The sequence below is a fragment of the Pongo pygmaeus genome, chromosome 2 (assembly GCF_028885625.2).
Source record: "Pongo pygmaeus isolate AG05252 chromosome 2, NHGRI_mPonPyg2-v2.0_pri, whole genome shotgun sequence".
NCBI lineage: Eukaryota > Metazoa > Chordata > Mammalia > Primates > Hominidae > Pongo > Pongo pygmaeus.
The window spans coordinates 41,100,326-41,125,308 of NC_085930.1; the positions used below are offsets into that span (position 1 = coordinate 41,100,326).

The 24,983-nt window shown below is 38.1% G+C and overlaps 1 protein-coding gene and 1 long non-coding RNA gene across 2 annotated transcripts in view; one reads left to right on the forward strand and one right to left on the reverse strand.

Annotated features, from left to right (window-relative positions):
• MYH15 (myosin heavy chain 15) overlaps positions 1 to 22,780 on the reverse strand; it is a 103,904-nt gene extending 81,124 nt beyond the window's left edge. The window contains exons 1-5 of the mRNA XM_054483603.2: positions 22,668 to 22,780; positions 8,196 to 8,345; positions 7,547 to 7,717; positions 2,091 to 2,267; positions 554 to 686 (exon numbers count right to left, since the gene is read on the reverse strand). Coding sequence (XP_054339578.1) covers positions 554 to 686; positions 2,091 to 2,267; positions 7,547 to 7,717; positions 8,196 to 8,345; positions 22,668 to 22,679 — 643 coding nt within the window. The 5' untranslated portion in view covers positions 22,680 to 22,780. The remainder of the gene's footprint in view (positions 1 to 553; positions 687 to 2,090; positions 2,268 to 7,546; positions 7,718 to 8,195; positions 8,346 to 22,667) is intronic.
• LOC129034099 (uncharacterized) lies at positions 11,487 to 14,261 on the forward strand. The gene is made up of 3 exons (XR_008501759.1): positions 11,487 to 11,654; positions 13,150 to 13,247; positions 14,031 to 14,261. It is a non-coding gene; the product is annotated as an uncharacterized LOC129034099 (long non-coding RNA).
• Positions 22,781 to 24,983: the final 2,203 nt, after the last annotated feature.

Consider the following 24,983-nt stretch of genomic DNA (forward strand, 5'->3'; position numbering starts at 1 on the left):
GTAAGATAATGTATCTAACAGTACTTTCTAAATTACAAACTACTAAACAAGACTAGTTGTCAGAATAGAATGCCTGTTAAACAGGTATTTGCTGCATGCTAGAGACTACAGTTGAACAAGTCAGACATGACCTCTGCCCTCGTGAAGCTTCTAATAACCCTAAGTGCACAGAGTGCTGTGAAAGAGAATATTCCAAGATATTTGGGGCAATAACTATAATTATATATATATATAGTTATATAGATATTTGGGGCAATAAGTTATTGTCCCAAAATCATTCATCAAAACATGTTTTTTGTTTTCCCTTTGTAGCTAGGTGAAGTAGAAGACAAAAGCAGGCCAGAAACAGACTTCTTGAATCTATCTTAGAGCACTAGTACCATCTCCCTGAAGAACCCCCAGCCTGAAGACAGAAAGACTAATAAGAGGGGACGACTCAGACCACAGGGAGCAGAAACATATCACAGGAAAGAAGCAAGAATTTTTGCAAAAGCTGAGGCAGCCATGGGTTCCATTTTGAGGCTGAAAAATCAAGGAAGATTGTATGACTCACCACTGTCAGTACTCATGTAATTTTCAAAAAGGCTCGCCAGGAGTCTGTTGGAAGACTTCTGAAATACAGCTACCACTGTTTCATTAAGGAGGTCTTTGTTCTTTTCCAGCCAACCACTGATATTATAAGGTACCTTTGGAAAAGCATGCATTTCAGGTAACAAAAAGAAAAAAAATTGCATAAGTTAACATAGAAGGCTGTGCATTACCTTTTTTTTTTTTGAGACAGGGTCTCATTCTGTTATCCAGTCTAGAATGCAGTGGCATAGTCACAGTTCACTGTAGCCTCGACCTCCTGGTCTCAATCAATCCTTCCCCCTCAGCCTCCAGAGTAGCTGGGACTATAGGCACATGCCACCATGCCTGGCTAATTTTTTTTGTATGTTTATTTATTTTGTGTGTGTGTGGAGATAGGGTTTCCACATGTTGCTCAGTTTGGTCTCAAACTCCTAGGGCTCAAGCAATCCACCCATCTCAGCCTCCCAAAGTGCTGAGATTACAGGGAGCCACCATGCCCAGCCTGTGCATTACTTTCAATAAATCACAAATTATATGGGTCCTTTACCTTTTAATCAGTTTAATGTAATAGTACAGAATAACACTCCAAAAGTCCATTGTGCAGCCCAAAAAGATTCTCAAGATTCTTATCATTAACATTGTCAAAAGAAAGGAACAGACAGGAAGGGAAGAAGGGAGAGAGACAGGGGAAGAAGTAGAAGAGAGGAGAGAAAAGAAAGGGGAGAGACAGCAACAGAGAGGAAGGAAAGATTGAATGGTATTTCACACCAGCAGTCCTTTAAAGGCAAGAATGGTGAAATAATCCAAGTGTCTCTGACACACAGTGAACACTCAAAAAAACCCAGCAATTGCAATGGTATTTTACTGTATATATCATTATAATTAATATGCTGGGATATCAAAGAAGAGAACTATAAACATATCTGTGTACAGCTGGCAGGCCATTTTTAGGTCGAAGTATTATTTTATCCTTTATCAGTTCTCTTTTTGTTCCACCAGAGTCACCAGCCAGAAGTAGAAATGCAGAAAAAGGGGCATATACACTGGTGAGGAAATGAGGAGAGGTAGCAAGGGTCATTAGAAACCTTTTTTGGCCATAGTTTGGAGACCATTACTTCACATTGACTATTTCTTTATGGGAGAATAAAAAAATCTTCAATAAAAAGATCAATTGAAATCATTCATTCACACAATGTTAAGTTAAAAGGAAGGACAAATGGGGGAAAACCATGACTTTGATGGTCTCCACGCCTTTCTGAAGCTGCCTTGCTTTGAGTTGAGGTTGACAGAGTCCATTTGGAGATTTTTGACCTCTGTGCACATGGAATGCTATTGTAGTATGGCCATTTCATTTCCTAAGTGCTAAAAGGCTACACTACCTTTTTTGTGGAACTGAGATGTATTTTGTTCTTCTCTTCATTTAATCTAAACATTACTTAAATATCATCTAAGGACTTTGGCTGAGCGCATTTGAAACAAAGTCAGGAAAATTCAAGACCGGGGGTCCAGAGGTAACTCACCACTCCTGCATAATGGACAAGTTCAAAGTGAGCTTCAAATTTCTTCTTATCAGGCTTGGGCTTCTGGAGATGAACCGACTTTCCAAAATGGTTGTCAAAGAGTTTGGTCTTGAAAGTCAGGTCTGTAGCCTTAGGAAACATACACTCTTCTTCAAGGATGGAAAGGATGCCCATTGGCTGTTGAAGAGACATAAGAGCAGCAGATTTTTTTAAAAACACCTGCACTTTCAGTAGGGTGTCAGTATAAATTCTTTCCCAGGAACCTAATCAATTGACAAAGGGAAGAATATTCAGCGCATAAAACTAGCAATCATCCACTCAACAAATATTAATTAAATATCTGCTACTTAATAACAATACCAGTAGCCGCTGGTGATTGATGCAGCTGTGAGCCACATATACAAAGTGCCTGTCCTCAGGGTGCATACATTTAGTGGAGTGGCAGACAGTAGGCAAGTAAACAAAGAAATAATTCCAATAAACAAATGACTTAGTTTCATATAAATGCTCTGAGGAAAACATTCAAAGTAAAGAAATAGAGAATGACAGGGGGTAAGGAGGTTTTAGATAGAGTCATTGAGTAAGACACCTCTCCTGAACGAGAACAACAAGCTGAGAAGATCTGTGCACAAGTATTCCAGGCAGAAAAATGAAAAATGCAAAGGCCCCGAGGCCAGAGCCCACTTGGCAAGTCTGAGGTCTTGCCAGAGGCCAGTGCGGGCAGAGAAAAGCTAGCTTGAGGGAGGACATTTTAAGAGATAATGTCAAAGGGGTAAGTAGCAGCTGGAGCTCAAAGGCCTTATAGGCTGTAGTAAGACATGTGGCTTTCATTTTAAATGTAATAGGAAGCCTTTGGAGGCTTTTTAAATGAAGTGCTGTGATTTGAAGTATGCTTAAAGAGGATCATTGGTTTACAAAGTAGGGCTCGTGGGCTCAGTCCTGCCTGCACTCTGCACTGGAAAGCCAGTGAGCTAAGAATGGCTTTTACATTTTTAAAGGGTTTTAAAAACAAACAGATTGGGTAAGGTGGCTCACACCAGCACTTTGGGAGGCTGAGGCGGGCAGATCACCTGAGATCAGGAGTTCGAGACCAGCCTGGCCAACATGGTAAAATCCTGTCTCTACTAAAAATACAAAAATTAGCCAGGAATGGTGGTGTGTGCCTGTAATCCTAGTTACCCAGGAGGCTGAGGCAGGAGAATCGCTTGAACCTGGGAGGCACAGGTTGCAGTGAGCCCAGATCACACCATTGCACTCCAGCCTGAGCAACAGAGAGAGACTCTGTCTCAAAAAGCAAAAAAACAAACAAAAAATGTTACTGCAAATCTCATGACCTCCATTAGCACACTTTTTCTCTAAAGGACCATATAGTCTCTGTCAGACCTTTGCCATCCACTTAGTCATTGAAGCACCGAAAGCAGCATGCAACAACATGTAAACAAAATGAGTGTGGCCATGCTCCCATCAAACTTGATTTACCTAAACAGGCTGCAGGCTAGATTGGGTCCACAAAGTCAGTTTGCTGACCCCTGGTCTAGAGTAGTGGTAGTGTTGGAGCTTATGAGAAGTCATTAAAAATAAGATATGCATTGAATTTAGAACTGAGTGCCAACTTGCTGATAGAGAGAATGTGGTGTGTAGGAAAATTTTATTGCATTTATATAGCGCATAATTTTTAAATGCATTTTTACTTTTATTAGACTTACAAATCCTTTACTTGACTGCAAATTTCCTGAAGGCAAAAGCTATTTATAAAAAATGCTTACATTTTTCTACAGCATTTTACGCAGAGTCTTATACAGAGTAGTGTGGTAGAAGGCCTAAAATTAAGGCCCAACATTATGTGTGCCTTGACATCTGGGAAACACCAGGAGGGGCTCAAAAGTTCCCTTTCTGTTGTGCTTCCATGTGTTAAGTCCCTTAGTCAAACACCCTCCTTATGGCAGGGACCATACATAGTGCCTGCTTATACCTGAGTAACGGGTTTCATTTCTCTATCAGCCCATGAAATTATTCAAACAAGCCTATTGCATCCTCCTGTAGCATTCTATTGTCACGTCACCTATAATTACTACAAAGCCTGCCTCCTAAAGCCCCTGCTTGTTCACTCTATTCTCAGCACAACCCTCTTGTGGCCCTGCATGGTTCAAGGTGTCCCCCCTGCAGGCTGTGAGCATAAGTGGCTAATAAAATGCTGGTCACATCTGTCTAGTGTTGGATGTCATATGTTCAGCCTTTCCCATAAACCTAGGGCAGGATTTCCTCCTTCAGCAATGGGGTGAAGAGGAAGCAACCAAAACAAATAGTTGCAAAATAGACTTACTTGTTGGTTTAATAAAAAATAAAAGCCTTTGGTTTAAGGCTTATTTCCAATAATACTAGAAGTTGCTGGAGTGCCAGGATGATGCCTTCTGGGGTTTGCACATCATAACCCTTATCATAGTAGGTTCTGAGGTAACTAAAGTGTAGGCCCTCAGCACATTTCTGCTGAGTAATTAATTGACAGGTGAACCCTGAGACATACAGGTCTGAGTTCTGGGAACTTGACTGCTTTGCTGTGTCAATTATCAGACAAAATGTAAGAGTTGCCAATCAAAAAAAGGATGGAGTTATGTGTTTAAAGAAAATACTCATGTGCATACAAGATACAACTAGATATTAATATGATTCATTTTATATTAAAAACACAAGAATTAACACATCTGAAAAGCTTCTTTTGGGAGGTGATAACACATAATGCCAAGATGCTGCCAGTATTTAAAATATTTTAGAACTTTCTTTGGGGAACCTGATACTATTGACTACTAACATGAAAAATTCCTGTTGTCTGATGGTATATCATTACATATTATTCAGGTCAAGTCAGGCCAATAAGGCAAATAATGTGATCAAGCTAGATAGTATAGTTTGAACTCAAAAACCAGTAAATGAAAAGTATTGAAGCAAATTTTCTCTTGAGGCTGGTAAAATTCTAAAATCTATCCTAATCCCAGTCTCGTGAGAAATTTTCCAAAGAGCTAAATTATTGGAAGAAGTATGTTGCCTTCTAGGGTGTTACACCAAATGAATAGTAAGTTTTCAAATGTATAATTTGGAGAGTATTTATTAGGAAATAATAGGGAAAATCTTTTTACCAATGCCTTATGTATTAACCATAAATATGTAATCATATATTAATACTTTAATAAGTAAACTATTGATGTACAAGTTCTAAACAAACTAGAATATTTCAAGTAATAAAATAAGTATGAGCAAATCCTATAATAAATTTGTTCACAGCATAAATGTGAAAGGAGGTCACTGTAAACTTGAAGACCAAATTAACAATTAAAGTTTGTGTTAGAATACATTTGTTATTTTAGTTTGATATAAACTTTTTTTTTTTTTTGAGATGGAATCTTGCTCTGTTGCCCAGGCTGGAGTGCACTGGTGTGATCTCGGCTCACTACAACCTCCACCTCCCAGGTTCTAGCTATTCTCCTGCCTCAGCCTCCCTAGTAGCTGTGACAACAGGCATGCGCCACCACATCAAGCTAATTTTTGTATTTTGAGTAGAGACAGGGTTTCACCATGTTAGCCAGGCTGGTGTCAAACTCCTGACCTCAAGTGATCCACTCACCTTGGCCTCCCAAAGTGCTGGGATTACAGGCATAAGCCACTGCACCCAGCTGATATAAACTTTTTTGTAAACTCACAAATATGAAACTTTTATGTAATGAAAATCCTTTTTTCTTATACGTATACAGAGATGCATGCTATATGACATTTTATATATATTGATGTGTTTTAGTACTTTCAAATTTTAAAAATATCCCATTATGCATTTTATTTCAAGGACTGAGTTTGATCATTAATATTTGCTACAAATCTTCTTCAGATAGCCCCAACCAACATAATGGGTCTTTCAAAATTTAGAATCTTTTCAAGGAAGGCTTTGGTATTTTCATTTGCCTGACCTGGATCCTGTTAAAATTGTTTGTAGAAAACCAAAGACTTATCTTTTCCTTTTATCATCTGGTCAGTAATTTTTTCTCATTTTATTATATCAGTAGAAAATACAACAGGAAATTACATCCGTGATGCTAGTGTGTTATTTGGAATAACCAAGACTGGCATAAATGAGGCAACAGACTTCAGATCGACTTCAGATCAACTAAAAATCAGTAACATTCACAGAACTTGTCAGGATCTGAACAATGTCTATGTCCCACGTTCCTGCCTGAAAACAATATCTTGTCATAATCAAAGTGAGTATATATTATAGGTGACAATTTCCAGAAGCTAAATCTGTTCCTCTGAGGACCTCCAGTTCTTTTGTTTCATTTCTAATGAGACAACTACAGCTTTTATAAAGCCAGAATACATACCAGATCATAGTTGGTTCATCTTTATTACTATTTTTAATCAGCTCATGTTTGATTCATTATTAATATTTTTTAATCAGCCTGTCTTTCCCCCAGGAAGTTCACTTGTTATAAAATAAATAAAATCAATGGGGTATCTACTCCTGTTGGAAATAATAGTTATTTTCAAGAAGATCTAAAGCCTAATAAATGAAATTGATAGGAGACAGACTGATAAAACCCGAGGCTTGCAAAGGACAGGGAGAGGTCAGTTGTCCTAGCTCCTTCCTAGCAGGATTGTTGAGAATCAACTGTGACAGCATAGCTAGAGTATTCAGGAAATGAAAGGCTTCAGACTGCCCAAATCCATCTTGAAGATTCACTGCAATCCATGATTATGGTGAGGCCCAAGAGGCATGTAACTGCTAACATGCTGCCATGCTTGCTTCCATGGAGAAAGCCACAGAAAGGACCATACGTAATCCCCCAGCAAACCCTGCTCATCTTTCCCAGAACATGCAGAAATATTTCAGAGTATTGGGACATCACCAAATTCAGAAACTGTACACTGCAGCTAATTTACTAATAAGCCATGAAGTATTGTCATAAATTACTTAAACTAACTGGTACTTGTCCAATTAAATGAACAAACTACATCCTGCAAGGTAGTGGCCTTGAGGATTGATGGCAGTTGTTTGTTTGCATGCTAATTTGCCAAATTTTGTTAAGCTGCTCTGGGTCTACTCATTCACCTTATGTTGATCAGTCAGGCCCTACAGTGCTCATATTTTCAGCTCTGTGTTTTTCCAGTCAAGAGCACGACCATTTTTAATCTCGACAAGTTTCCTCTCACGTTAACAGTGGAGGCCATGCATTAGCATCAAATGTGCAGTGAAAGCCTGCGTTAGAGATGATGGAGTGGGGCAACTGACAAGAGAGTTTCGTTCGGATGCCATGGGTGATGCACACAAACACCATTAAGATAAAATGTGCAGGGCTTTCTGCCCCCATTTCCCATCCTCTGATAGAGCCTAAGTCCTGACATGGATCAACATAGCAGGCAGGGACAATTCTCTCGAAATGAAAATGGACAAGGAGAAAAACATATATTACCTTCTCAATGAGATCTATGCAAGCTTGCAAATCCAGACCAAAGCCAATAGACACCCATTCAATGCTTTCTTTCTTATATTCCTCTTGCTCCAGAACAAACATGTGCCGATTGAAGAATTGTTGTAATTTTTCATTGGTAAAATTAATGCAAAGTTGCTCGAGGCTATTATACTTCAAGGATACGAATAGGTAAGAAGAGATAAAAATAAAATTGAGGTCCACTTTCAAGAATGTCCAGTAAAGAAAAACCCATAACCATTATGATATGATCGGAAATAGACCCAACAAGTAACAAATGCTCAATTAACTCAATTAATTGTAATTTTGAATTGTAATATCATTAGGTGCAATTTTCTAAAGATTATTACAATAATATAGCACTTCATGGTATTAAAATTTAAATTCATAATTAATTCTTTTACCTCTATTTACCTTTATGTAAGCCAGAATTAAGAAACCAATAAATACTTATACCATTAAGTATAACAATTATTATTGATATTAATTATAGCTCTTTTCCAAACAAGGTAGCCCTTAAGGTTTGCACAGAATGATCCCCATGCTTTGACCATATTTTCCCATCTTCAAGTAATGTTTTCTAATCTTCTTATAAATATGCATTGACTTCCTTCTTACCAGATACACTTACCTCAAGGATTTCAAAACCAGTGATGTCAAGAATGCCAATGAAGAACTGCCTTGACAGCTTGGCATCCAGGGCCCTGTTGATCCGTGCCACCAGCCACTTAAACATCCTTTCATACATTGACTTGGAAAGGGCACCGACAGCACAGGTTACCTAGAAATCACATTGAAAACACTCCTTCATCTGACTGAAGTGTTCATTTTAATCCTGGGCATTCTCTATCAGCAACCACCTTCTAGTCAAATTAGGATGTCTTTATTGACCTTCTGTGGTACCAGCATTCTACTGAATACAATGAGAAAAGGAAGAAAAGAAAGAGAGAGAGAGAGAAAGAAAGGAAGGAAGAAAGAAAGAAAAGAAAGAAAGAAAGAGAGAGAGAAAAGGAGAAAGAGGAAGGAAGAGAGGGACAGAGGGAGGGAGGGAGGAAGGAAAGAAAGGAGGGAGGGAGGAAGGAAGGAAGGAAGGAAGGAAGGGAGGGAGGGGGAAAAGGAAGGAGAGAGGAAGGGAGGAAAAAGGAGGAAAGGAGATGGGTAGGAGAAAGGAGTAAGCTAGCCTGGTGCCTCCTTATGAAAACACAGATGAGAGGAATCATGTTCCTATTATTAAAGGACTAACTATCCCGGGGTATGGTGTGGTGATGTGTCCCAAAGCCTTGCTATTCAAAGTGTGATCCTAAGACCAGCAGCAGCACCACCTAAGAGTTTGTTAAAAATGCAAACTCTCAGGCCCAGTCCCAGACCTACTGAATCAGAATCTGTAAGCTAACACAACTCCCAGCTGATTCCTATTGACAAAGAGTCTCTCCTTGACCAAACTTTAATGAGGATCCTCTGACCCCTCGCCTCCACCTTACCTGTCCTGTCTTCAGCCTGTCTAGCCCAGCTGCAGGAAGAAGTCTGCTGAATCACTCACCCTTGGTCTCTGATTAAGTTCCTTATCCCTCACCTTTGATGTATATGTTCTTGGCCTGCCTTTAGCAAGAATCCTGTTAGGTCAATTTAAAAAATCCTCCTACCCCCTGTTAGTAATTTTCCAACCACTGATCCCCTCCCTCTGGTCTTGGGCTATAAATCCCCACTTATCCTTGTTTTACTTGCAGTTGAGCCCAGTATCTCTCCCCTGTTGCAATATATCTATTGCAGCAGTCCTGAATGAAGTCTTCCTTACCATCTTAATAAGATTCAGAATATTTGTAATACCATGCACAATAGTTTGAAAAGTAGTGGTATAGTACATTAGAAATTTATAATCCCTAACCCTTGTTCTGCCACTGCTGTAGCTGCTATAAATTGTGTAACCTTTGGCAAGTGATCTAACCTTTCTGGAAAGCAACATCTTCATCTGAAGAACACTCTTAAAGGATCTTCCTAGCCTTAGCTTCCAACTCTTTATTATATTAGTTCCCAGTTTTGCTCTCAACAACGTGGACAGAGAATAGCCATTTGGTGCATCATTCTGACTCAGATTCTCCTGCTGTAAAACTGAGGCTGCCTTTTCCTTCCCAGTAGGGGTGTGGAAAAGGTTCTAAAGTAACCTACTGGGGAGAGCGCCAACCTTTGTGCCTGGATGATGCTCTACAAATGCAGATCCTACTTCCATAACTCAATAGCGCTGCTGTAGTAGCAGGTTTCTGACATACTCCAAGGAAGGGAGAATTTTAGCTGGCCATTCTCCAAGCCTGGAAACAGAACATGCTCCAATCACTTAACATTTAAAATAGGCCTATCACATCCATCCTTCTGCCCAGGAGAGAGCACACAGCAGGAGCCAGTTGGTGTCTGGTGGTGATTTAGTTATGAGTCACTCACTCCCTGATCAGTTATCTTGAGTCATTTCCACAGTAATCCATAAGCCGGATGGCATCACAGTTTTTTATTATCAGCATCAAGAGCACACACGTACAAATAAAGCATCAAGAATGATTTTCATCCTCTGTAACACTGAAGAAATCACTCTGTCTACAGCAGTCACTTCGAAACTTTAAAAAGAACATGACTAACTTGCTCACCCCCTTTTAATTCCCTAAATACTTGAGAAGTGGGAGTGGGAGAGACACTGTTAGGTCAGGTGTGGCAAGTAGTGGAGAAACACAGGAAGAAAGCCTGGAAATGTAGGCAGTAGGATAAACGGATGGTAAAGGTCTGCTGAATGAATTCATGAAACAGATCAATATGTTGCTCACTAATTAATCATTTTCATCATTTTCTGTCCAATGGAGAGGAAATGAGGTGGCTAAATCTATGCTTCCACTTTTCAAGGGTTAAATGCACCCATTTCTTAGCTCTTTTTAAAATAACCTCACAGAAGGCTTTGGTTACTGGGGGGCAATCGTGCATATAGAAAACAACAACAGAAAAAAAATAACAAAGTCAAATAGTTAATTTTTTTGTTTGTTTTTGAGACAGAGTGTTTGTTTCTGAGACAGAGTGTTGCTCTGTTGCCCAGGCTGGAGTACAATGGCACGATCTTAGCTCACTGCAACCTCCGCCTCCAAGGTTCAAAGGCAAGATTCTCTTGCCTCAGCCTCCCAAGTGGCTGGGATTACAAGCACACACCACCACACCCAGCTAATTTTTTGTATTTTTAGTAGAGACAAGGTTTCAACATGTTGGCCAGACTGGTCTCGAACTCCTGACCTCAGGTGATCCACCCGCCTCGGCCTCCCAAAGTGCTGGAATTATGGGCGTGAGCCACCATGCCCAGCCAAAATTTTTAACTATGTTGATCCCTCTCTTTCTCATCTGTAAAATAATAATAATGACATATGTGTAGCTCAGGGTTGTTGTGAGATATCCAATGAGACAGAGGATGTAAACTGACAGCACATTTGACACTTAGTATCCAATAAATGTTAATCCTCCCTTTTCCACCCCTTTTCTGCTTTTATCACTTCCTCATCCTCACCCCAGTATCTACTTACTAGTTGTGTCACCTTGAGTGGTTAATCTTTCTAACGGTCACTATCTGTAGCTGTAAAATAGAAATAACAAGATCTACTTCATAGGCTTGTTATTCAATTAAATGAGATAATCCATACAAAGCACTTACTACTACATCACCTATAGTTAGTACTCAGTGGACATTATTATTATTTTATTATTAATCATAAAGCAACTTATTTCTAGATGACATAATTTGAAATATCATGGAATCATAAAATACTAGACCTGAAGATCCTTAGTTCTTGATAGTCATATATAGCGGCTTTCACCTTGGGATGGTATCTCCTCAAAGGAGGAATGCATTTGGAAATGCAAGTGGAATTTTCTGGTTGTCACAGTGACTAAGAATGCTACTGGCATTTAGTTACCTGGGAGCCAGGAATCTCAAACATCTACAGTGTGCAGGACACTGTCATCCATAAAGAACTGTCCCATCTTAAATGCCAATTACCACTGAGAAATACAAAGTTGTTCAACCACTTCACTGCGGGGCTCAGAGAGATGAAGACAATTAACCAAGGTATCAGAGTTAGTTAGCATTATAGCTAGAATTACATTTTGTATAGAATGTTAACGCTACAAAAATTTTTCCCATCTTTTGCAATTGTCATCAACAGAGCATACATGTCTCTATTTTTAGCAATGGCAACTATCTCTATAAAATCAGAAAAATTCCTAAGGGAAAAAAAAGGCTTAGAGTGTGCTTTCTTACTATGTCTCCAGGAGAGAGAGAGAGAGAGAGAGGAGGAGGATTTTTTATTTTAATGTTGAATAATAATATATTAGCTTGTTTCACTGGTCCTATTATAGTAAAGGCTGGAGTCCTTACTATAATATTGTGTCTTTAGTTCCTCAGAACACAATATTAGAGAGCTGAAGACTTGATCTCAGCCCTCCTAGGGGCTCCTTATTTTATTTTATTTTTTTTTTGCTTTTTTTTGCTTTTATTATTATTTTAATTGACAAATAATTATATATATTTATGAGGTACAGAATGATATTTTGATACATGTGTACAATGTGGTAATGATCAAATCAGGGTTATCAGCACATCTATACCTCAAACACTGATCATTTCTTTATATTAGAAACATTCAAAATCTGCTCTTCTTGCTATTTGGGCTCATTAGTTTTATACAGAGAAAAACCCTGTTCTATAAACATAGCATGTCATGCATGCATGTTGTGGTGACTGTCTAAGAAGGCATGAAACTGCCGAACAACTCTAACCCCACTGCCAAGAAATAGCTCAATTATGTGTCCTGCTGATCGTGATTCAAGTTTAGTTCAATGTAGTCTACTTTAACATCTGTGGAGCGCTTACGGCTTACAGGGCATTGTTTTAGATGCTTGGGGTACTAAGATAAATTAGACACAGTTCATGCTTCAAAGAGGTTAGAAGACAAAAATCTAAGCAGATTATTTCAATATAGTATAGTTAGTATCATAGTAGAGGTAGAATTATACATTTACAGAGTAAGCTAAATTAATAAATTGATTTTGATTAGTCATTTAAATGTTTTAAATAACACAGACACATCAGTTACCTTAATATACCAAGGGAAACACATCTATTCTAGTCATCATATATGACTGCCTGATATTACAAATTTGTGCATTTGTCTATCTCCCTTTCAGAGTTAGGGTGTATACTGAGTAAGACAATCAGTATCACCTGAGTACTAGCTATATATTCTTTGGAATGTTACTTAACATTCCCTTTGACTCAGTTTCCTCAACTAGAAAAAACATAAATTATGCATTTCTGCCCTACTTAGCTCTGAGTATTATTGTAAGAATAGAAGGCAATAATACTGTGAATGCTTTATCCATACTATGTGTGACACCACTTCCTCTTTCCAGAAAGGCTACATTTCTCAGCCCCTTTCTGTAGCTAAAGGTATTATTTTACTAATTCTTACCAATGGACTGTTAGTGAAAGTGATATTACTTCTAGCCCAAGCAGTTAAATGTGGTTGTACTTTCTCTGCAAATGATCTTTTCTCCTTGTGCAGTCACTTTGGAGGCCATGTGTCCCAGATGGCATAGAACTACAAAGAACTACATAGAACTACAAAACAGAGAAGGCTGTATACTCTGTATTGGACTTGATGTAAGAAATATTTTGTTGTCACTGAGATTTTAGTGTGTATGCATTACTGCAGCCCAGCTTATCTCATATTTTCCCTTGCACACTACAGATATAAATTATTATTTTTGAAACATACTAGCATGCTGAGATGGTCTCATTACCCAGTGGCCCTGGGAATATTTACTGCATTAAGCCAAAGCCTCAGAGAATTTGTTATTCTCCACTATAACATTCTCCTGGATGCTAAACAAAGTCTACATGGCGTTCCATCTCTCATTTCTGTTTTCAACACACACCTCCCTTCAAATATTGATTTTTAGCACATGTCCTAAAACTGTTTCTCAACTAACGTGTCACCATGTGTCTTTTATGCCAAAGGAGCCAATATGCCAAATACGTGAGGCATGCCAGTTTGCCAATTTTATCCATGTTAGGAATGAACAGCTTTGAAAGCTTCCTCGCTGGATGACAAAGATGTTGATCACAACAAGTGGAGGGTTTGTCTGCATCTGCAAAGATACTTGCTACCTAAGGGAAAACTTTCAAAATGTATGTTCAGACAAGAGCATTTACTGTGGTGTGCATCACAAGTAAAAACATTTGGAATAGTCATCCCAAGAGCTCTTTTTTGCTTTTTTATAGAAGCTTTCATTATTGCAAACATCCTTAGTAGTTGAAAAATATACAGTACAATATATATACAATTATTGGAAGATCATAGAATAATAATGCTCTTGAAATATCACCTTACCTGTTCTATAGTTTGACCTGTGGTAACATATTCGTTACCAACTTTGATTCTAGGATGGATCAAGCCCTTTACCAACTCAGAGGAGTTAATGCCCATGAGGAAAGCAGCTTTGTCAGCATCTGGTCATCAGAAATAGAAGAAAAGGAAGGAGAGAGGAAAACACTGTTAAGACTCATTCCGTTATGGCCAAACTAACTACCCAGAGGACAGAAAGATAGTGTGTTTAGATCAATGTAGCAAGGTAGATTGTAGTTTTCAAATAAATGCCTGAATCCTAAAAGTTTAAAGGAACCTATTTCTTGGAAATGCAAGTCAAAGCCACATTGAAATCTCACTTCATCAGTTTGTTGGCATTAAGGAAAAGAAAATATAATGCCACTCACAGCCACTAGAATGACTATAATCAAAACGGCAGACAATAACAAGTGTTGGCAAGGATGTGGAAAAATGTGAACCCTCATGCATTGTGGGTGGGAATCCAAAATGGTGTGTATTTGCTGTGAGAAACAGTTTGACGGTTACTCTGAAGTTAAACATAGAGTTACTACAGAACCCAGCAATTTCACTTTTAGGTACACACCCAAGAGAAATGAAAACATATGTTCACACAAAAAATTGTACACAAACATTTCTAGCAGCATTATTCACAATAGTCAAAAGGTGGGAAAAAGTGAAATGTCCATCACTGATGAATGGATTAAAAAATGTGGTATACTCATATAATACAATATTGCTAGTCATTTTACAAAAATGAAGTATCGATGTGCGCTACAACATGGCTGAAACTTGAAAACATTATGCTAAGTGAAAGGAGTCAGACACGAAAGGCCACATATTGCAGGATTCCATTTCTATGAACTGTTCAGAACAGGCAAATCCATAAGGACAGAAAGTCGATTTTGGTTGCCACAGGCTGAGGAGAAGCAAAAATCAAAATAACTACTAATAGTTGCTACTAAGAGTTTATTTTTGTGATAATAAAATGTTCCGGAATTAGATAGTGGTGGTTTGACAGCCTTGAGAATATACTAAAACCCAATAACTATACAGTTTAAAAGGTGAATATTATGGTATATGAATATTCTAAAAGAGGACTAGTACCAAGAAACAGACTCTTAAAAATTGAGATGTAATTTGTCTGAAGGACATGGAAAATGCCATCTTTATTATTTGTTTTCTCTTTCTATGTATGTACTTGTGGACTCTTTCAACAAAACACGGACTTGGGCCATGTAATCTGATAATTATAGACAAGCACCAATCAACAGAAGCCAGGACACTTGCCAATTATCTGTAAAACACCCTTCCTTTCCCGGCAAGGTATCTGTTTGCTCCGTAGTGCCCTCTGCTGCCCAACAATAATACTTACACCCCACAAAATTGTTTTATGAAACAAAACTTCCATTTCCTAAAGAAGTGGAGAATAAGTATTATCAGAAGGAAAAGTAAATAGGCATGTATCACTTCAGGTATGAAAAAATGACACAAAATAATGACACAGGCAAAAATTTATAAGCTTATTTCAAATTGTAGATTATTTCAGTTACCAACAAAATAAATATTCCACTCATCCAAAACCCCTCTCTGCTTTCTATTTTAAATGAATCTGGAGATATGCTAGTATGTCTGGCATAGTCATTCTATTGAATAATGTCTTATAATAGAAGGTAATGCAGCCTTTCTTTAATTCACTAAAGAAAAAAACTGCAAATTTTCCTGAGCAATAATCACGAACAGAAAATAAAGTAAAAACAAAACACAATTAGAGAGCTCTATCTCGTCTGTATTAGCAATATCAATTTCCTTTTCACAGCCTTTAAAATGTTTACAAGGCTTAAAATGTTTGAAATGTTTGATTTTCTTATAAACTAAAATCAATATATATTATACATACATTGCTACAAGCTACATACCTACTTTATGTTAGTTTATTTGCAGTGATAATAGCCTGGGTACTTGGTTGCTATGAAACCTTTCAAAACACAAAGCCTATTTGGAAAAATAAATGAAAATCAAAGGTAGAGCAGACATGCCCATCCTATACTGAGATGTCCCTGCTAACAGTGCCAGGTTTGGAGGCAAAAGCTTGATAATTTCAAGTTGAGAATCCAGTATGTCAGATCATAGACTTTTTGAACTGAAAGAGACTTTACAGAGCATCTAATCCAATGTGAAAATATTTAAAAGATAGGAAGAAATACAATGTGTCTGGTCAACCTGAGTGGAGATGAACAGTAACCAACAATGTGAAAAACAATTTTCCAGTATCTGTCCAGGTTTAAAAAAAACAGAGAAACATTTGTTTTTTCTAAGCTTTGGAAGCATGAAGAGAGATAATACAGGTAATAATAGTCTCAAAGAATAGGTCCCCACGCCAAGTCTTCATATATCCTTTTTCCAGTGTTAAGCACAGTCCTTTGAGTCTATTTTTATCCATGAACAAAAGAAACTCAGATTCTCTGAGGAGTATCCCACCTTAAGCTTAATAGAAATAGCATCTAACATTACAGGATTATTTGTCACTTACTCCAGAGATAGTTGAGTATCTACAGACAGGACTAGTGTACCCTGGATTTACTCCAGAGATTTACATTATACATCACATATGTTCTCTGTTTTGGGGAGAAAGAGGAAACAATAGAGGTCATCATGTTCCAAAAAGTAAATTACTTCATTTGCACTAAATGTTTACAGTTTGCAACCAAGATGAAAATGGCGTAAATCTATGACTAAATGCCCATCTGACATTCAGGAACTACTGTTGTAAAGATAGCAATATGTGTAAACATATTTTAATCATATTCCCAAATAGGCTTTATGAAATTCCCACCATAAGCATCAGTTCCTTTAGGATCTTGTGAATGAACCCATGGACTTTATTTAGGCTGCATGATCTTACCTGGGAGAGGTAACATTTAGCTAGAGCGGTGGTTCTCAAGCATCAGTGTGTATTGGAATAGCCTGGAGAGCTAATCAAAGATTAAACAACAGGCTCCCTGAAACAGGTTAGGGGCTGGGCCACTCTAGTTTTATCGTGTTACCCAGGTGATTCAATACACATAAAAGTTTGAGAACAAAGTTGTTATTGTGGTAGTCCTCAACTTTGACTGCACACTGGGGTCCCTGGCAAGTTGTAAAAACAAATACTGATGCCTGAAATTCACCCACAGAAATCTGGCTTGTCTGGCTTGGGTAAGACCTGAGCTTCAGGATTTTAAAAGTTCCCGAGCGATTCTGGTGAGCAGCCAAGTTTGCAAACTACTGTCTAGAGAATAGTAACCAGGTTTCGTAAGTTTATTTTGAAATCAGGAAGATGGAAAGAACAAAGTATGACTTCACCTGAAAACAGGTAAAAAGGTAGAGAAACTCAAAAAGGAATCTTTTCCAAATTTCCAATTCTATCCCAGTTCAGTCCCATCTGCAAATAACCAGATATGAAAAAATGAAGCAAAATCCAGTTTTGTCAGTCTACAGGGGTTATGATAATGATATTAATCTCTTTTATGGAAGGTTATAATACAATTTTTGAGCTGTTCATATTTCATTAATTTATTAAACAAAGTTTACTGAGCATTTGCTATGTGTAAGCCCTGATGCTAGATAATGCAAAAAGAAGATAAATAAAAAAGGCAAAAATCCCTGGCATCAAGAAATTATAATCTATGAGAGTAAATAAGACATGGGAAAAAATAGTATGTCAGTAAAACAACTGCATAAGAGACACAGAAATCGAGTATCACAAAACTGTGAAGTAGGGAAAGAGCCCTTCTGGACTGCATGACTGGGGAAGGATTAAAAAAGAAACAACATTCAATCTGAGCCTTGAAGGATGACAAGAGTTTTTGTAGGCAAATATGGGAGAACAAGAGTTTCCTTAACAATGAACAGCACGACTTGAAGCCACAGGCATTGAAGGGTACAAGGTATGGTCAAAGAAGAGGTCGTAACCCAGATGGACTGGACTACGATACCAGGGAGTGAGTGAGAAACTGAGAAAAGTGGGTGACTTCTGGTCGCAGAAGACATCTAATGCCGCTATAACGTATTAATTAAAGAATGGGGAAATGTTAAAGGAGCTGTAAGCAGAGAAATGACATAATTAGAGTCATGCTTTAGAATGCTTAATTTTGGAAATGTGTAAGACAGACCAGAGTAGGAAGTTTTAAAGTACAGAGTGAACCCATTGCAGAATGCTGAAGTGTGAGATGCTGAAGCTCCAAATTGGTAATGAGAAAGGGAGAAAGAGAGACTGAGAAATATGACTAGGAGGTTTCCAGTCTGAGAAGTAGAAAGAAGAACAATCCATAAATACGAATAGAAATGCCAATAGGAAGACATCACTTAGGGGAGAAGATGATGGACTTTTAGCCATGCAGAGTTTAGCATACTAGAAAATATGCAGCTGAGAGTTGGAAATATGGAGTTGGAACTCAAGAAAGAGGCAAAGGCTAGGATGCCCCTTTGGGTTTGGGTGCCCTTCCCCGTTCCTTCTCCATCTGTCCAGCTCCTTCAAAACCTTCCTAAATAATTAACTGGGAAAAATTTACCAAAGCTTAATATATTAAGAACCCTTAGAATTAAAGAAAAATTCAACACTTCCGTTTTTAAAATGAGCTAAAGGTAGAAGCATACTGAAAAAAACTCAGTATCCAGTAAGATGCTTAAGTTAATTATGGTACATTCATACAATGGAATATTTTGTAGCCATCTAAAAAGATATTGCAGAAAAGACAAAAGATGTTCACATATAATTTGGTAAAAAAATACTAGGATGAAACAACATGAATATGATCACATATTTTTATTTTAAAAAGTTATATGTGCATATTCAACTAGAAAATACATAAAAAATATGTCCTTTGGCTTTCACAGTGATTGTCTCTGAGTAGGTAGAATTCACATAATGAATAATTAGCCCATTACTATGTGCCAGGCACATTTTAAAACCTGGAAATATAGCAATGAACACACCACATGAGGTCTCTGCTCTTACAAAGCTTACATCTGGTGGAGATTGAGGGGTGGAGGCTAGGACAGTCAATAAAAACTAGCTGTATGAATGACATGAAGAAAAATATTTAGATTAGGGGGATAGTGGTGGAGGTAGTTAGAGAAGCCTTTTCTAATAAGGTAACATCCAAGAAGTTACTTTAATAAGTGAGGGAGTAAGACATGAGGACAGGAGAAAAGTTCCAGGCAGAAAGAAGAGTTAGTGAAAATAGTCCTGCAATAGGAGTGCTTACATGCTCCAAAAACATCCAAGAGGCCAGGACATCTGAGTGGAGGGAAACGAGAGATGAGAAAATGGTAGATTTCGCTACTAACGGTAGAGATTAGACAGAGACAGAGAAGTATTGGTTGGTGCAAACATAATTGCGGTTTTTGCTATTAAAAGTAATGACAAAAACCACAATTACATTTGCACCAACCTAATATCATAGAGGTTAAGGAAGCTGTGACAGGAACGTGGGGTTTTATTTGGAGCCATTGTTGAGTTTAGAGCAGAAGCAGGACATGGTGGAACAAGGGCTGACTGACACTGTGAAAGGACTGACAGTAGCTTCTCGGTGCAGAGTTATCCACCTATCCATCGTAGGCAAGGATGCAAGCAGGGAGACCAGGAAGGAGGTTGTAGCAATACTCTGGTAAGAAATGGTGGCTCGGGCTAGGTGGTGGCAGTGGGCATGCCATGATGATAAGTTGTGAGCTTTTGGATGTATTTCAAAGGTAGAGACAATGAAAAAGAGAGGAGTCCAGGATGATTCTGAGATTTGAGTCAGGGCAACTGGGAGAACCTAGTTGGCATTTTTGAAGAAGACCGAGAAATGAAGAGTTGGTAGTAAAGGCAGGGTGGGATGAAGAGTTCAGTTCTATTCATGTTGAGTTTGAGATGGGCACCAAAGAAATGAGCATAGAAAGGGAAGAGGAAAGATTCAAGGCTTGAGCCCTGAGCAGCCCTAGAGCAATTAGCAGTAGGGAAGATAAGGAAGCTCCAGCAAAGAACCTGAGAAGAAGCCAAAAGGGAGAGTGGAGGAGATTACACATTTCATTTGCTATCTGTGTTTTTTGATTTATTAGTAAGTATGCCTTGTTTTTGTAATAAAAACCATTCTTTAAGAAAAGCCTTTGTTTTAAAGCATGGAAAAAGCAAACAGGATGGCAAAAATAAAATAAGATGCCATAAAAGCATATGTGAATATGTTAATATATAAGATGTTTACAAGATCTTCATGTCACATTGCCTCACTTCATTCACATCTGCGCTGTGTCCTTTTCTCTGAGGGACTGACTTTCTGACCACCCTATCTACAACAACCTCTGTATCTTATTATTCTTTATTTTTTTAACTCTGCTTTACTTCCTTTTTGTATGGAACTTGTTACGTATTTATGTATTTATTGTCTAACTCCCACACTAGACAAGACAGGGACAATATCTTGTTCATGGATGTATCCCTAGCATCAAGAATAGTCCCTGGCACAGACTGGCCTCCAAAATTATTTGTTGCACAACACGCCAGGCATGGTGTTTCAGGCCTGTAATCCCAGCACTTTGGGAGGCTGAGGTGGGTAGATCACTTAAGGTCAGGAGTTTGAGACCCGCCCGGCCAACACGGCGAAACCCCATCTCTACTAAAAATGTAAAAATTAGCCCAGTGTAGTGGTGCACCTGTAATCCCAGCTTCCCAGCTACTCGGGAGGCTGAGGCACAAGAATTGCTTGAACCTGGGAAGCAGAAGTTGCAGTGAGCTGAGATTGCCCCCCTGTACTCCAGCCTAAGCCATAGAGCAAGACTCTGTCTCCAAAAAAAAAAAAAAAAAAAAATCACAAACTTGTCAAACAACAACAACAAAAAATCTTAATTTTAAAAATAGGCAAAGGACTTAAATAGACATTTCTCGAAAGATATACAAATGGCCAATAAGCACATAAAAAGGTGTTAAACATCACCAACCAGTAGGGAAATGCAAATCAAAACCACAATAAGATACCACTTTATACCCATGAAGATGGCTACTATAAAAAAAAAAACAAAAAACAGAAAACAACAAATGTTGGCATGGTGTGAAGAAATTGGAACCTTTGTGCATCGCTGGTGAAAATGAAAAGAGGTATGGCCACTGTGGAAAACAATATAATGGTTCCTAAAAAATATAACAGATTTACCATTTATTCTAACAATTCCACTTCTAGGTATATACACAAATGAATTTAAAGCAGAGACTCAAACAGATATTTATATACCAACATTCATAGCAGCATTACTCACAATAGCCAAAAAGTGGAAGCAACCAAGTGTCCATAGACTGATGAAAAGATAAGTGTGTTATATGCATACACCGGAATATTATTTAGCCTTAAAAAGGAATGAAATTTTGATACATGCTACAACATGGATGAACCTTGAAGACATTATGCTAAGTGAAATAAGCCAGTTACAAAAGGTCAAATATTGTACGATTACACTTACATAAGGTGTCTAGAGTCAGAAAGTAAAACAGTGGTTACCAGGAGTACAGGAAGGGGATAATGGGGAGTTTTGGTTTAATAAGTACATAGTTTATTCAGGTTGACATGATGAAAAAGTTCTGGCAGTGGATTACATTGCTAACTACACAACAATGTGAATGTTCTTCATGCCACTGAACTGTACACTTAAACATGGCTAAAATTGTAAATTGTATGTTATATATATTTTATTCATTAAAAATATAAAATTTAAAAAATTAGTTGTTGAAAGAGTTGAATAAATGGGTTTCTCTTTTTGTTTCGGTTGTAAGGAATTTTAATATTAAATGTAATAATAACTATGCTTTCTTCTTTTCATAATTGTGGGGATTTATTTTAATGATCATTCTAGACAGATCATTCATTGTCAGATGCCTCAAATATTTCTGGTAAGCAGATAAGAGTATAGATTTTTTTAAATGTGAAGAAAAAACAAGGAGAAATAAAGCCTCCTGGTCTCACCCCTGTGAGTTATTTACTTCCCACTGGAATTCCAAGGGCCTTAGTTCACATCTCCATTATGTCACTTAATACATTTTATCATAATTTGCTCCTTATTTTTATATTTTTATTTTATTTTATTTTTTTGAGACTGAGTCTCGTTCTGTCACCCAGGCTGAAGTGCAGTGGAGCGATCTCGGCTCACTACAACCTCTGCCTCCTGGGTTCCAGCGATTCCCATGCCTCAGCCTCCCAAGTAGCTGGGATTATAGGCATGTGCAACCACACCTGGTCAATTTTTTGTATTTTTAGTAGAGACAGGGTTTCGCTATATTGGCCAGGCTGGTCTTGAACTCCTGGCCTCAAGTGATCCACCCACCTCAGCCTCCCAAAGTGCTGGGATTACAAGCGTAAGTCACAATGTCCGGCCGTAATTTGTTCCTTTCTCTCATTGTTCTCAATAATCTATGTGCTAAAGGCATACTATGTCTTAATTCTCTTTCACCCAAGTTTAGCAAATTGACTGGATCATCAATAATTATTGAGGAGTGCTTCTTATTCTGTGATAGGAGGATACTACATTAGAATGGTAGTTGACAGAACCGTTTTTGAAGAACAGCAATCAAGGGAGACACTATTGATTAATTTTAAGTAAGAGATGAAGTTAACTGCAAGGTAAAGGGGAGCAGGCTTGGGCCCAGGGATTTGAAGTATATACCATATCTTCAAAGTAATTCTTACTTTCTGTGCCATCTGCTTCCAGTTGCTCTTCTCTAGGTTTCTGTTTAAATTTCATGTTTCCAAAGTGCATGATGGCTCCAGTGAGTTTATAGCATCCATACTTCTCATCAGGAAGAAAGCCCAAGATGTCCATGGCTTGCTGTAAAAAGAGAAACAGATGGCCCTGTCTTCATTTGCCTAATGGCTGCAGTGAGCACCTCACCCCCGCTGTGTTACACCTCGGGCTGTGGGCTGAGGGGAATGAGACAGACAGCTCTGTTCAAAGCAATGCAAATCAGCCCTGTTGGCACTTGGTCACCCGCAGTCTGCTCATCCCTTTAAAAGAGAATTAGGAAGGCACAAGACTAGGCTTGTTTAGTTCCCAGTAGTTTTAGAACTTTCCTTCAATGCCCTGCCTCTCTCTTGTTCCTTCCAGCAACAGATCACTAACTGGCTATATGAGGTCAATTATTTTGCCTTTTGTGGTTATGGCAGAAAGCACCATATCTGCTGAGTTGCTTGTTTCTGTGATCCTGTATGTTCTGACTTTATTCCAGAGGAGACACATTTCAAAGACTGGTGAAAAGAAATGTTTAAGAAAAGCCACCTCACCATAAAATTGCATCCTAAGAATCCACTGCACAAGATGTGCATTCTCATACACCCCAGGAGGGAAAAAATTGGTACAATCTTTCTAGTGGTTAATTTAGAATATGTACCAAGAGACTATTAAAAAATTCATAATCCTTAGTATTTTCACTTCTAAGAATCTAGCATAAGGTGAATCTGATATACAGAAAAAGTGTTTAGCTACAGAGATATTCACCTCAGTGGGAGTGAAAAAAACTTGAGTCTAACACTAGAAGAATAGCTTAATAAACAACAGGACAAATGCCTGATAAAATCTTGAGTATCCACTTAAATGTTTATGAAGAGTTCCTAACGATACTTGAAATGCTTAAACGATTAAACTGAGAAAGCAAATTCTATATGCCAAATGTCTATGCAGCATAATTACAGTCTTTTGGTAAAAAACAAAAAACACTAACATGACCATACAAAAGCAGCTGCAAATAGATAAAAACAGAATAAAAACTGTAAAGATATACACCAAATAAAAGAGATGTTTGCCATTGAGTTGAAATATCTTTCTACTTTTTCATAGCTTCCAAAGTTACTATACTGACAATGTACAGTTTTCTCCTAAATAAGTAAACTTTGGACAGAAGCAGCCCTACACCCCTACGGAAGCAAGACCACTTCTCCAGGTCCCTAAGAACAGAACTCTAAGATTCTGTCTTTCATTTCTCATTGCCATTACCAGATTTTGCTTTGACAACTAACAAGCCTTACTTCTGTGGCCAGCAATTCTTCAGCATCATCCAAGCTCTCCACAGTAACCCCTCCACAGGAGCAAAAGTGGAAGTCTGAGGGATTTGCAGATACCAGGAGCATGTCTAGAGTGGGAAAACCATCCGTTAAACAGCTTAAAGAAATCCGCAAGGCCTTAGAAAATAATTGGTCAATATTCACAGTTTACTTTACAGTTTATATCATACTTGTAAACAAGCCAAAATAAAATCCATATTTTAGACCCAAACTTCTACAATCAATGTTTGCCCTCTATTAACTTGTCAGTCATTTGTTAATGCCTCCCAAGAGAAGACAGGCTGGCAAATTTAAAAAGCAGATTCAACTGCAGCAGTTTCAATTGGTGTAAAAAAAAAAAACAAAAACAAACAACAACAACAACAAAAACACACATAATGTGTGTTGGCAAAACTTTGAACACAGGAATTTGGCCTAGATTTATGACTGAGGGCTGGAGGACAAAAGTGTTTTGTAAAATTATAAGTAGAACAGACCTGAGCTTCAAAAGCTAGGAAGCAGCCAGACCCTGGGGTCAGTGCCCAGGGAACATTAGCAGGGCAACCCTGTCACATCACATCCTCGCTATTAGGGAGCTGAGTCTGTCTTTCAAGGGATCCATAAATCAGCTGCTGTGTTCAGTGCTGCACCCTGATATGTCTAAGAGTCCTGACATGATTCACTTAGTCAGGAAACATAATCCAGGCTGAAGCAAAGGCAGGCTGTCAGCCGCGCATCATCAGCTGACTTGGCAGAATCACATTAACCTTTCACTGTCCAACACTTGCTCCCAGTGAAGTTTTTTTGAGCTGATCTTATTTTTCTATTTATTGCTCAATAAAGTGAAAATCGGTTATCTTGAACTCCAAATCTCAGAAACAAAGAAATTGGGCTACATAAATGTTCATAGCAGTTTTGTTAGAAAACAAGTCAAATAACCATCTGCAGTTGAATGGGTTAACAAACTGT